We start from the raw sequence: 13043 nt of genomic DNA on the forward strand, positions 1-13043 counted from the left end.
GTCTGAAATCCAGCTGGGCAAATTACATTATATTTCAAGATCTGAGTGTCATCTATGGATCAGTGTTTTTCCTCCAGTCCTGATGGAGTGGCAGCCCCAACCCTTCCAAGAGCTTGTGCAGTGGCCAAGCTCTCCTTGAACATGACATGAAGGCCCCACTCCTGCAAGCAGAGGGGTGGACCCACCCTTTCCACACACATGGGTGGGCTAACTCTCTTGGCCTGAGGAGATCCTTTCAGTCTAGACCTTTGCTTCCATGATTCTGCCCTTGAGGTCATCCCTTCTCTGTCCCTTTCAGTCCAGGCTGGTAGTGGTTCTGCTCATACAAATTTTGCAAACATCATGCTGGCTTTGCATGAATTTCAGACATGCAAACCATGTTGGCTGCAGGTGCAAACCATCAGGCAACAGAACACTTCACGGATCCTTCCTGGATAACTGCATTTACAATCCTGACTTTCACTGAAATGGCTTACTGGACACCTTCTTTAGCAAAGGGTTGTCCAGTTAAAACCCTCATGTGGAGCCCAGTCCTCTGGAGACTCATTTCCTGATAGTTCAGGGAGGTCCCTGATAGAACTGTTTCTGGACCTAGTCTCAGAGGACATTATTGGGATAGGCTGAGAATTTTCAAAATTATCAATCACTGGTTTCTTTGTGCTTAACAGTACAATCATCAGTTTAACTCTCTCCTCTCTCCAGTCACTATAAGCTGCAAGGAGAAACCAGGCTGCACTTTCTACACGTAGCTTGGAAATCTCCTCAGCTAGCTATCCAAGTTCATTGCTTTCAAGTTCTGCCTTTCACCCAATATCAGAACTCAATTTCACCAAGTTCTCTGCCACTTTATAACAAGAGTCACCTTCCTTCCATTTTCCAATGACACATTCCTCATTTCCTTCTAGGGACTCGCCGGAAGTACCAATAATCTCCACATTTCTACCAACATTTCATTCACAACAAATTACATATTCTCCAAGATGACACAGACTTTCTCTACAGCTCTCACTCATTTTGAAGCCCTCGCATTTCTTCCAGCCTTTATCCATTAGCCAACCCCAAAGCCTTTCCAAATTTTTAGGTATTTGTAATAGCAACTTTCCACTTCCTAGTAGCAAAAATTGTTTTTCTATTTCCCAGCTGCTAAAACAAATACCATACAATGGATTGGCTTAAACGATGGAAATTTATTGGCTCATGGTTTTGAGGCTAGAAAAAGTCAAAATTGAGATGTCAGTAAGGCAATGCTTTCTCCCCAGAGGCTATGGCATTCTGGGACTGGCTGCAGGTACTCCTTGGTCCTTGGCTTTTCTGACACATGACAAAGCACAAAGCAATGATTTCTCCTTTCTGCTCCAGGATCTGTTGACTTCCAGGTTCTTGTTCTTCCTGTGACTTCTCTCCTGTGTCCAATTTCCTTTGCTTATAAAGACTTGAGCTGTATTAGATGCTTTTTTTGTGGGGGATATGATTCAATCCCCAATACCCTGCCTCCCCTGAGTCTGAGCCCTGATTCTAGCTTGAAAAACTAAGATGATTTAGATGGTATACTAGCATACTGGCTACGTGGAATAGTCCTGGATCCCTGGGGCCTTGTTTCAAGACACAGATATGACAACCTTCACTAAGTTTTAGTAACCATCCAGTTCAATTTTATACATGATAGAACTGAGGACCAAGAGAAGAAATCATTAGCCCAGGATCATTTAACTAGCCAACAGCAGGACTAAAAGTGATATGTCTCAATCCCCAATCATCCTGTTTCCGAATCTACCAAGCTGCCTCCCAGACCCACTGTATTTCTCATTCCAGCACCTTCTACCTCCCTCTTCTGATTTGATTTGTGGTTTAACCTAGCACTTACCTCACCATCCTGTCTGGCCTCACCCAGGTCTGCTCCATCCTGGTCAAGTTCAAACTCAGTGCCCCGGTCCACAACATCCACACCAGCCTGCACCCTGGGCTTCTCATTCTCCCATTTGGCAAAGCCTTTGTCTTTGGCTGCTTTCTCATGGAACTTGGATTTCATTTTGGGGAAGGTGTGAGACCCTGAGTCCCCCCAGCCAGTCTCTGACCATACGGGCTCAGTCTGGGTGGCCTGGCTGGTGGTGGCCCGCTGCAGCCGCACAGAGATCTTACGAGAAGAACCAGTCACCAGGGTGATGGCTCTGCTGTCCAGGTCCCGGTGTCCAGCCGCGACCTCAGGGAACTCAAACACCTCATCCTGCACTGGAAGGGGAAAGAGGAGATGGTGATGATTTTCACATCAGACAGCTTGACAGCGAACCATGAAAGTTAGTGCAAACAGCAGGAGACCAAATGTACAAGGTCCTAGAGGAACAGACTAGGTACGGGAGTAAACGAGCTGCAGGGAGGCTGCATGTTACTGAGACCTGAGAGCAGACAGAGGCCAGGGGGGGCTTCACCACTGCTGCTCACCCTGAAGGTGGCCTTGGTGTTCATAATGACTCCAGTAGGGCTTAGCTCCAGAAGCTAAGCAAGGTCCAGGTGTGGGAAGGGGAGCAGAGAGAAATCATAGCACAAAAGAAAGTGGAGGACATTACCTGGGGGCAGCGAAGGGCTTCCAGGCAGTGACCCGTGACCACTGCTCAGGGAGGGCACTCGGGCAAACCTCCTGCAGGCCAGAACCAGGAGGTCTTTGCACTGCTTGTGACAATTGGCTCCACAATCTGAAAAATCCCAAATATGTCACAGGTGGTTAGGTGAGTCTTACGTCTCTGATGCTGGTTGGGCTTCTGTATGGAATCTCAGAGTCCAGCTGAGGTCCTTAGGGTATGTCTAGGGGCTAGAAAAAGGCCTTTGGGAGTCTCTTGCCTCCCTGAGTTCCCTTATATTTGCTCATCTTATTCCTCTACATAATTCAGTACACAAGCACCTCGCTTGAGTAGTTAATTGTCATGGCCCAATGGAAACTGTGTGGGGCTGGGCCTCTTCCCCTGACCCGGATGGATTCCTTGCAAAGAGGTCCCTGAGCCAGGATGAGAGCAAGGGGCCTCAGCTGCTAGTCTTTCCCTATACCAACTGCTGCATCCGATCGTTTACTGAGAGGGTTCCTCCATTCAGTACTTGTCTGGATTGCTTTATTCTTCTTCATTTCCCAAAAGCCTTATCCATCTTCTGCTTCCTTTCTGGTATAAAAGCAGAAAGCAAGGTGGATGGATATATATTCAATGAATGTGTTCCATATATGACTATGGCTTTGAAATAGGATGCTTCATGATTGTGAAATTTTCCACTAGGAAGCTTTAGTTAAAAAAAGCAAAAATTAATTGCTGCTACTTGGGTTAGAAATAATTCAGCCACTTTGGAAAACAGCAACACAATTATTTCATATGATGAGGGCCCTGTAGTGCATTTAAAATCACTGAATAGATGTGTTATTTTTAAAGAGCATATTTCTATCTTACCATCAAAGAGGGCCTTTCTAACTATTTCCAATAGCCACTTTTCCCAAAATGGTCATATTTCAAATGGCCTTGTCATGACATCAAGGACAAAGAAAATAGCAATAACATAATCAGGTTGTTTTAATTAATGTTTTTCACTCCATAGGCCATTAAGAGAAAATACCATCCAGTATGTACAAAGATGATGCAAGGGTTTAATCGATCTTCATCTTCATAAAATCAAGTGTGTGCGTATGCATGTCTGCGTGCGTGTGTGTGTGTGTGCTAGGGATAGAAACCAGAATAAAACTAATGAGTCGCTGCTGGGCAGTAAGACATTGCAGTATTTTTGCTGCTTGAAAATAAAAATCCAAGCTAGATGGAGACAACTGATGCAGAGAAGAAGTAAAGTAGGTTCTCTAAACACTAAAGGGTGGCTCCCATCAGGGATCGGAAGCTCTCTGCTCAAGCTAAGGAGGATGACATTCTGGAAGATGCTGGCGAAAAAAGGCATCACTGGGGAACAGCTCTAATCTGAAAGCATTCTGTAAGATGTTTCCTCTTGTCGCTTTATTATATTTGTCAAGCACACTATCAGATTCTTAAAAGAACCAGTGTAAAGTCTACATAAAATACCTAGTGGCATCTTAAATTAAATGCCAATAATGTATAATAATCTTATATACACAAATAGTGATATACCTCCTAAATACAGCTTAATATGCATGCATATTGCATTTATCAAGTAGATACTCGTTCAATTATTTACAAATTTAAATTAAACGGGAGATGCATGAACCAATTAATTGAAAGGGACAAAAGTTTGAAGATTGCGCCTTTTCTTTTCTCATCATCAGCTATATGATCTTGTAGAGAAATCATGCAGCTGATGATTTGTGAGTGTGGGGAGAACTAGGTACATTTTACAGAAATAAGCATGTGTTTTTTTGCCTTGAAGGAAAAAATTCTTATATATGGTATTTCAGCTAGGCCTATCCCACCTCAGAATACCCAACTTAACCGGATGCTCATGATTCACAAGAGACATTAGAGATGGGGTTAGATTTAGGCAGGATAGTAAGAGATGGTGTCCTGTCTTCTGGTAACAAGCTATAAAATTCAAATTTTAACTAAAAAAACTCCAAGGAGTCCTTTCTTGGACACATTAACTCTTCAATTACCAATGGCCTAAAAGACTCCAGTTCTCACTGATGCCAAGGGCTTTTGTGGTTTAATCAGGTTTATCTGATTCCTGCCCAAAATATCCCATTTTTAAAATTTTAAGAAAATAACATTTATTTACCTTTGCATTTGTATCCTTGCTTGATTATGCCCCAGAGCTGTAAAAATAAAAACAGAACAAAAAGACAAAGGAAAGTCAGGGAATCTGAAGAGAAATCTGGAAGGGAAGAAAAGGCCAGAAAGCAGGAAGTGCTGGGAAGCAGGATGAGCAGCACAAACAGGATGTGGCTGCTCTCAACACCCTTCCTGTGGGAGAGAGCCCCTCCCAGCCCACCCCAGCTGGGGTGAGAACAGGAGTTTTGCTTCCCTTTTCTTTCTAGGAGCCAAATGGGAGCCAGGATGGGAAGCTAAAGTCAGTGCATGTATTGGACTTTCGCACGATGCACACTCAGCAAAATTCACTGTGTTAACAGACACTTGGTCTTCGGAAGCCCCTATCTCCCCCTCTGCCTTCTCGTGATGGCACTAGCTGCTCTCGGCTTCCTCTATGGGAAAAAAAGCAATCGAAGACATGCACTTCACACCAAAGCATCTGGACTTTACTAGGTAATTTACTGAGTAGTACTTGCACTTTAAAGGAATACAGAAAAGAAAAGGGCCTAATATTTATTCTTGCAGTCATTCTGCACATTTGCTTTGTTTGGTCTGAACCAGGGCTGTGGGAGATACTCAGATCCTTTTCACCAGGAGTTAGGGACATGCACACGGCCGGTGAGGGCTGCAGAAGAGATCCCAGGGCCTGCAGCTCCAGAGGCACCATTTGCCCAGGCGGTCCATGGGCATCACGTGGTAGTCATGTCTTAGCCCTCCTGACAGACTGTAAACCCCATGAGGAAGGGAGCTTACAAGGACTTGCCATGTCCTTTCTTGGGCCTACCCACCACACTTGCATGGAGGTAAGAGGATGCCAGAAACACACAGTTACTCATGAATGAAATGGGCTTAGCTCCAGCTGGAGGTTAGGTTACGTGATGGTTGTCGATGTAATAAAATGATTTTCAAAGAACAGGGTTGCATGATCTGCTGGGGTGAGGGTGTGCCACTCACAATATATTACAGGCGAACAATGCCCCGGTATGGGCATCACGGTCTCCTAAGAAGAGTAAGAGCTGCCAGTGGGAAGTGATGCAGGCTAAGAAGGCTGCCCCTTCTCTCTTTCTGACAAGGAAATACCACCAATGGGGAGCGATTCCTTTGATCCCTCAAAATTATTTGGTTCTTCAGAATACATTATTAAAATGCTAGTGCCTCCTGGGAAAGGGGGACACTTCACCCTGGGGACAGGGAAAATTACTGACAACTAACTAGAAGCACAGCCTGTGTGCCTGGGTGATCAGGGGATGGAGAAGGGGTAGACAGAGAAGCGGGAAGTGAATGGTCAGGACGATCCCGTCATGTCAAGGGCTGTAAGGATCTCTAAGGTAACCTAGTTTGCTTCCCTGCAGTAGGAGGTGAGTGCAAAGACCCAGAGAAATTAAATAATGTACAAAGTCCCACATCATGGACTACTTTGTAGTGAGATGAAATTCTCTCCGCAAGGAAAGTGCCTGGCCATAATAGTAACAATAACAGCAACGGCAGTTAACATTTATTGAACTCTCACTATGTGCGAGTGTTAAGCTCTATACATATATTAACTCATTTAATTCCTAAGTAGGGAAATAAGAATATGTTATTTGAGGAAAAGACCGGATGCCATTGCTCCTAGGTGTTTTGTGTGTGAAGGAAGGCCCACTGGGCTGGAACAAGAAAGAACAAAGTTTAAGAAGAGGCATCTTAACATCTTGATGTGGAACATTATTAGCATAGCTGCAGGAACTGTAAAAAAAGATACAGTCAAGCAAAAGTCCTATCAGAAGGGGAAGCCAGGACATCACTTGCTAATGCTTACTTAAGGACATGAGTAAGGGAGAGGACATGAGGCAGGAAGGGGCACTGGGTCAGCGTGCCAGCCAAGGACATGGAGGGGACCCTCCTGGAGATGGGTGTGCAGGAGGTCTTCCCACAGTCCTCTGAGAGACCACGGGTGTGAAAAGGTTTGGGGCAACTGTTTGTGGTGTGAGGAGCACTGGGCTGGGAGTCAGGAGACCTGAGTGTGAGTCAGAGTCCTGCTGCTAAGGATCCATGTGACCATGGGAGAGTCATGTAATTTCTCTGAACCTCAGTCTCTTCATCTATAAGGGAATTGACGGAACTCTTTCAGTCCTAGGTTTCTAATGCTAAAATAAATGTATTGCAGGGCAAGGTGTGTCCATTTATTTTCTGTACAATTAAAATGGAATTTTTTCAAAAGCAGATGGTCCAGACATTGGAAAATAGTTCCTTGCATTCTCTAACAATCCCTTTCACTGACAAGGCCATGGAGTTATGCTTATACAAATCCCTTTTGAAAATCCAATGCACTTTTTCTGTGTGTGTGAATCAAGATCAAATAAAACTGTACCATTGAAATGGAATATATTTTGAAAAATAACAGAAAATTACAAGTGTTGGAGAGGATGTGGAGAAATAGGAACACTCATTCATCATTTATGGGAATGTAATATGATGCAGCTGCTGTGGAAGTCAGTTTGGGGGTTCCTCAGAAAGCTAAGTATAGAACTATCTTATGACTCAGCAATCACACTTCCAGGTATATACCCAAAAGAACTGAAAGCAGGGTCTCAAACAGATATTTTCACATAAATGTTCATAGCAGCATTATTCACAATTGCCAAATGGTGGAAGCAACCCAAGTGTTCATCAACAGATGAATGGATAAACAAAATGTGACATATACACACAATGGAATATTATTCAGCCATAAACAGGAATGAAGTTCTGATACATTTGACAACATGGATGAGCCTTAACAACATCATGTCAAATGAAATAAGCCAGAAACAAAAGGACAAATGTTATATGATCTCACTGATATGAAATAATTAAAATAAGCAAACTTATAAAGTCAGAAATTAGAACATAGGTTACCAGGGGCTGGGTGGGGATAGGAAATAGGAAATTAATACTTAAATTGTTCAAAGATTCCATTTGGGTTGATGGAAAAGCTTTGGTAACAGATGGTGGTGATGGTAGCACAACATCATGAACAGAATTAACAGTGCTGCATTACATATTTGCATATGGTTAAACGGGGAAATTTTAGGTTGTATATATGTTACTAGAATAAAGAAAATTCTTTAAAAAAGCATAGGACAGTACCACACAAACAGTGAACCCTAAGTTAAACCATGGACTATAGTTAATAGCACAATGTTAAAAATGTTCTCTCATCAATTGTAACAAATGTACTACACTAGTGCAAGGTGTTAATCATAGAGTGGCATGTGAGAACGCTGTATTTTATGCATTTTTTTTTCTGTAATCCTACAACTTCTCTAATTACAAAAAATTAAAACTTAAAAAAATAAAAAGGGTTATAAAATTTTTAAATGGGATAATCTAAATTTAACTCCAAAAGTATTGAGGAACACTAACAAAAGAAATATTTACTCCAGGTGATTATGTGACACGCACCAGTCTGATGTCATGTAATCATCACAACGATCCAGCAGGTAAGTATTAACTCCCTGTTAGAGATGGAAAACAGACACCCCAGAGGGGGGCAATAACTTGGTCAGGGTCACCCAGTCAGTTAGAACTGGCTTAGTCAGAACTGAGATTCAAACTTGGGGTTCCAAGGGCCGAGTCTGGAGCTTTCTACCTCATCACAGCTGCATTAAGAACATGGCACCAGCACCTCTTCTCTGAGGAGTCAGAGGCAGTCTGTGGAGACTCCCAAGAAAGACCACCCGGCTGCATCTGTAGAACCCCTGCCTGTGCAGAAGGGAGGCAGAAGGCAAGAGAACAGGACAGCACAGGCCAGACATAGTGACTTGATAAGAACCTTCAGATTCCCCCACTCCACCAGGTAACAGATATGTAAACCTGACTTTTGGCTGAGCTCACTTGGTTCTACCCTACAGAAGAGTATTACACATGGCCCCAGCCCACGTCAGTATTTTTCGGGTCTAGATACTCCCAAAAATACCCACCAGAATAGAGAGACTAGGGACACGTGACAAAGGAGATGTATTTGTTTTGTGACAGAATGGTCTAGTGATCCAACCCCAGAGGCAATACAGACAGAAGAGCCTCTCCTTCCCTGGGAGGATGAAGAGAGTTGGTTAGCCTGGCCTTGCCCTTTAACCACTTCAGCCATTACAGCCACTTGGGCCGTCTTTGAGGTAACCACTGTCCATACTCAGAAGGGTGTGTGGATGAACACAATCTGCTGTTCACAAGCCTCCCCAAACCAGTTCTTCAAGCACTGGATGGGAAAAACATAACTTAGCGGTAGCACATGGTATCAGTACCAAATTCAATACAAGTGAATGGAGTGGCACTACCGTCAAATAAATACTACATCTGGCATCTAGAAAAAGGAGCAGCAGTCATTCTCCTCAGGTGCTGGCTCACCCACGGTTATTCGGAAGACCGCACTATCTATCTTATTTAACTTGGGTATCAACTGGAAGACATTCAGAGCCCAGGAGTCCATGTTTAAGACCAAGGCCAAAAACTGACCTCAAGGAACTATCAAATGTGGGGGAATGAAATGCATGACTTCACTTGTTTCAGTGGTCAGGTAGAGCACGGGATTCAGTCAGAAGAGTCCAGGCTCTGATGACTATTAGCTGTGCAATCCTGAGGACTCGGGGTCATCCTCTCTGCGCCTCCTTGTCTTCACTGGCAAAAAGGGGAGAGTAAAATGTGCACCTCAAAGGCTTGTTATGAGGATTAATTACACTAATGTCTGAGGAACTACTCCACTATGCTGAGTAAATGTTATTGTTATAACCATCTTCTCTCCAGAAAGATTTTTTTTCCCATTTTTGAGATGCGAATGATTGAGCCATGCCATGATGGATTGCTGGTAACTAACACCATGTGAAATGAGAACTAGAAGGAACTGGGGAAGATACATGCTCCCCTTAATCGCAAATGCTCATGAATATTAGTGACGAATGCCAGGGCTTCTGAGCTGACGCCTTTCTCGGGCAGGGACTCAGCGACATGTTGCCTTCTCCACCTGCCTTTCCCATCTGTGCCAGTCCCGCATTCCTAGAGCATAGCAAAGCCCACAGAACTTTTTCTTGTTTTAATTTAATTCAGGGAGCCATCGTGTTTGACTTCTGACCCAAGGCAGACAATGGGCTCTATTTAATGTATCATTTTCCTACCTTCCCAGAATGCTGCATAAACAACTACATACAAGAGAAAACGATGGACAACAGACTTACAAATCCTGCACAGTGTTCGCAGAAAGTTGGCTTGAGATAGGTCATCTCCTGAAAATTATGGACAAATCCTGGTCCCATTTTACAGTGTAGTTGAGACTTTGCTCTCAGGAAGTAAGCCATCATTTCATCTTTACTAATTAGGCCATCCCTGTTAAGAGAATCAAAGAAGGGAGGGATCTTTGAATACCATAGTGCTAAGTAGCCCCACACTTTACCCACCTCCCAAACCTTTGTGGCCAAAAGCAGGTGGGAGACGTTCCCTTATCTGTTATATCTGAGAGGAGGGGAGGAATCTGAAGGACAACTTCAGGTGCCAAATGCCTTGCTCGGTAAGAAGATGGTCTGTGTGTGTGGACAGGACCACATCCAATGCACATGAGGCCTTTGCACCATAGCAGAGAAAGTCTCCTTTATTAGTGAAGAATAGCTTCCATAAGGGCATTTCTTCTCTAGTATCAGCCTGGCAATAGGGTCTGTAGGCGTCAGACTATTGGAGAAAGGCAAGAAACTGTGATAACTTGGCCCACCATTCTCAAATTCATTCAACCCGATGTCATCCAGGTCTCTGCCATTGGTGATCTTTTTATTCATGTCTTACTGGCTCACAACACATTTGCCAAAGCAATTCATCCAAGTCTTCTCCACACAGGACAAATCTTCAGGTCCACCCATGTCTCTAATCCATAATCACCACATATCCTTCTTGTTTACCAAAGAGATCCAACCCAGTTGACACAGGAGAGCTTCACACGGCCTTCTCTCTATATCAGCTTGTGATGGAGATCGCACCTCCCTTATTATCAATTCACAATGCCCTTATAGCTCCTTTTTCATCTCTTGGGTTCCCTCCTATCTCAAAGGAAGTGATGATCCCATCCTCACCCTCCAGCCTCTACAGGACACTGCTCCATCCAGTTTTTGCCCAGTTTCTTCAACTATTTCTTCCTCTGTTTACAGATAAGCTCAGGACTACGTCTCCAAAAAATCTATTTCCTCAATCCTCTTGCTGTCTCCAATACTTGTCTTTTTTCTCTTCCTTGTCTTATCCCCAAAGTTCTCAAAAAGAATATTTATTGACACTTTTTTTCCGTTTCCTTCAATTACTCTTTACCGTCTGTAATCAGGCTTCTAATCCTGCCTTTCTACTGCAACTGTTACCAAGGACACCCTCAGTGATCTCTTCTCATTCCTTCAATTGTTGACCCCATGGGCAGCACATGACACGAGGACACATGTCCTCCTTTTTGACACTGTCTCCTCCGTGGACTCCTGTGATTCCACACAGCCCTGGTTTTCCTCTTTCCTCTCACTTCTGCACAGTCTGCTTCTTCCTTTCAGTGTCTACATTTAGGGAGGGCAGTACCCGAGGCCCGTGCTCACCTCCCTCTAAACCTTCCCCTCAGGAATTGCCTGCACACTCAACACTCCAGAAGATATAACAATCTCCATCTCCAGCTCTCACTGTCCTCCTGAATGTCGGTAACCTCAAGTTCAACAACTTACAAGACCTCTCTTCCTAGGTGGTCCACTCTCCTTTCAAAATCTAAACCCAACTTCTTGTCTTTCTTACCTGGATAGTCTTTGCCTGGTGCTCCTTATTGCTATTAGCAATACCGTAATTTCTCCATGGCATGAAAGTTTAAGATCCCTTTCTCACCTCTTATGCAAGATAACTTTAATAATGCTCACAGTTTAATAAAATGGAAGTGTCACAGGGTCTTCCCATGTCAAGAAGAGCAAATTATCTCCTGTAACACCTGCATTTAATCAGAAGCACACATAAGGAACACAGTTCTGTGGCAGGACTACACTCAAGAAGAACAGGGATATATAGGCTTGGGACAGCACCACCAAGTCACACAACCCCAGGGGCACCAACCAGCAGAACTCAAAGTGAACAGGGCCCCCTGGAGCTCACCCACCAGGCAGTAACCCTGGCTTAGGCCTTTTCACAGCTTAATTGACAGAGCAAGGAGGAACAATGCTTATTGCCTGGCATATGCTCCATCCTTCATCATATAGAACTACCGCTGAAAAGTAGCTGCCCAGCCCTTCTTGAATCTAGGTGGAAACCGTGTGAAGATGAGCCACCAAGGGAATGTGAAGAGACATGATGTGCCATACTTCTGACCAAAGAAGGAAAGGAGCTGTCAGCTTCTCCACCCTCTCTTCTCTCATCTGCCAGATGAATGCAAGGGACCCCAGGACTCTGGAGAACTGAAGAGCCAATGAAAGAAGGAACCTAGTCCCTGAATCACCAGGAAGGAGAATGCTACTGTGTCAAGCTCCTGAAAGTTTGGGGCTTATCTATTTTGGAAGCTGACAATACCTAACAAATACACCTGGAAATATCCCATGCTCCTTGGTTCATGGTGCAGGTTTTCACACATCATCCCTTGACCCATCAGTTCCCAAGATGGCCTGACCAGTTCCCGTGGGTACCATGCCATCTGGGCTGGCCCCAGCACTGCCCCAGAGCCTATTTTCACTCACATTTGCATCCCTCTGGTAACCAAGGGAACAGATTTTCTCTGGTCTCTAAGTAGAGTTTTGAAAGGATTTCAATCTGAATGAACCAAGAAGTTTTATGTGGTCACTGAAGCAATGAAATTTCCCAATATGGCCTAAAAATCCATGGGAGGCATATTTAAAATTAAGTATCCCCTAAAACAACAGTTCCCAAAGAGCACTTTGTGAGAAAACAGATCCTCGAGATATTAATAGGGACAGGGTGGGGGAGGGTATTGGATAAATAAATGGGGACATTTATTTATACAAATAAATTTGTGAAACAGTACATTGTCCCATCTCCCTCTTAAAGAGGCATAGTGTACATTAGCCTATTAAAATTTCTGGGAAGTTGTGCAGTAAAAACACCTATTTAATTAGATTGACCACTATTTCACAACTTTGATTAATTAATTCCTTTTTCAAAAATACAAATTAGTAGCTATTTCTATGGAAGATGGTTTGAAAAACAATAATCTGGAGAAAAGACTTTCTCCATTAGCTTTTCCTAAACCACTAGAAACTTTGCCAAGGTTAGCCAAGGCAAACTTTGAGATGTTAGTTTAAGGTATCTCACTGTTTGACAAAAAAGTTGATGTGGTTG

At 43.6% G+C, this 13043-nt stretch overlaps 1 protein-coding gene across 8 annotated transcripts in view; it reads right to left on the bottom strand.

Moving 5' to 3' along the window:
* The window catches only part of RASGRP3 (RAS guanyl releasing protein 3), a 113691-nt gene that overhangs the window by 8393 nt on the left and 92255 nt on the right, over positions 1-13043 (bottom strand). For all 8 annotated transcript variants that reach the window (XM_037806544.1, XM_037806547.1, XM_037806549.1 and 5 more), the window contains 4 exons: positions 9932-10079; positions 4711-4747; positions 2565-2690; positions 1865-2229 (listed from right to left, as the gene is read on the bottom strand). In XM_037806544.1, coding sequence (XP_037662472.1) covers positions 1865-2229; positions 2565-2690; positions 4711-4747; positions 9932-10079 — 676 coding nt within the window. The remainder of the gene's footprint in view (positions 1-1864; positions 2230-2564; positions 2691-4710; positions 4748-9931; positions 10080-13043) is intronic.

The sequence above is a fragment of the Choloepus didactylus genome, chromosome 17 (assembly GCF_015220235.1).
Source record: "Choloepus didactylus isolate mChoDid1 chromosome 17, mChoDid1.pri, whole genome shotgun sequence".
In the NCBI taxonomy this organism is placed as follows: domain Eukaryota; kingdom Metazoa; phylum Chordata; class Mammalia; order Pilosa; family Megalonychidae; genus Choloepus; species Choloepus didactylus.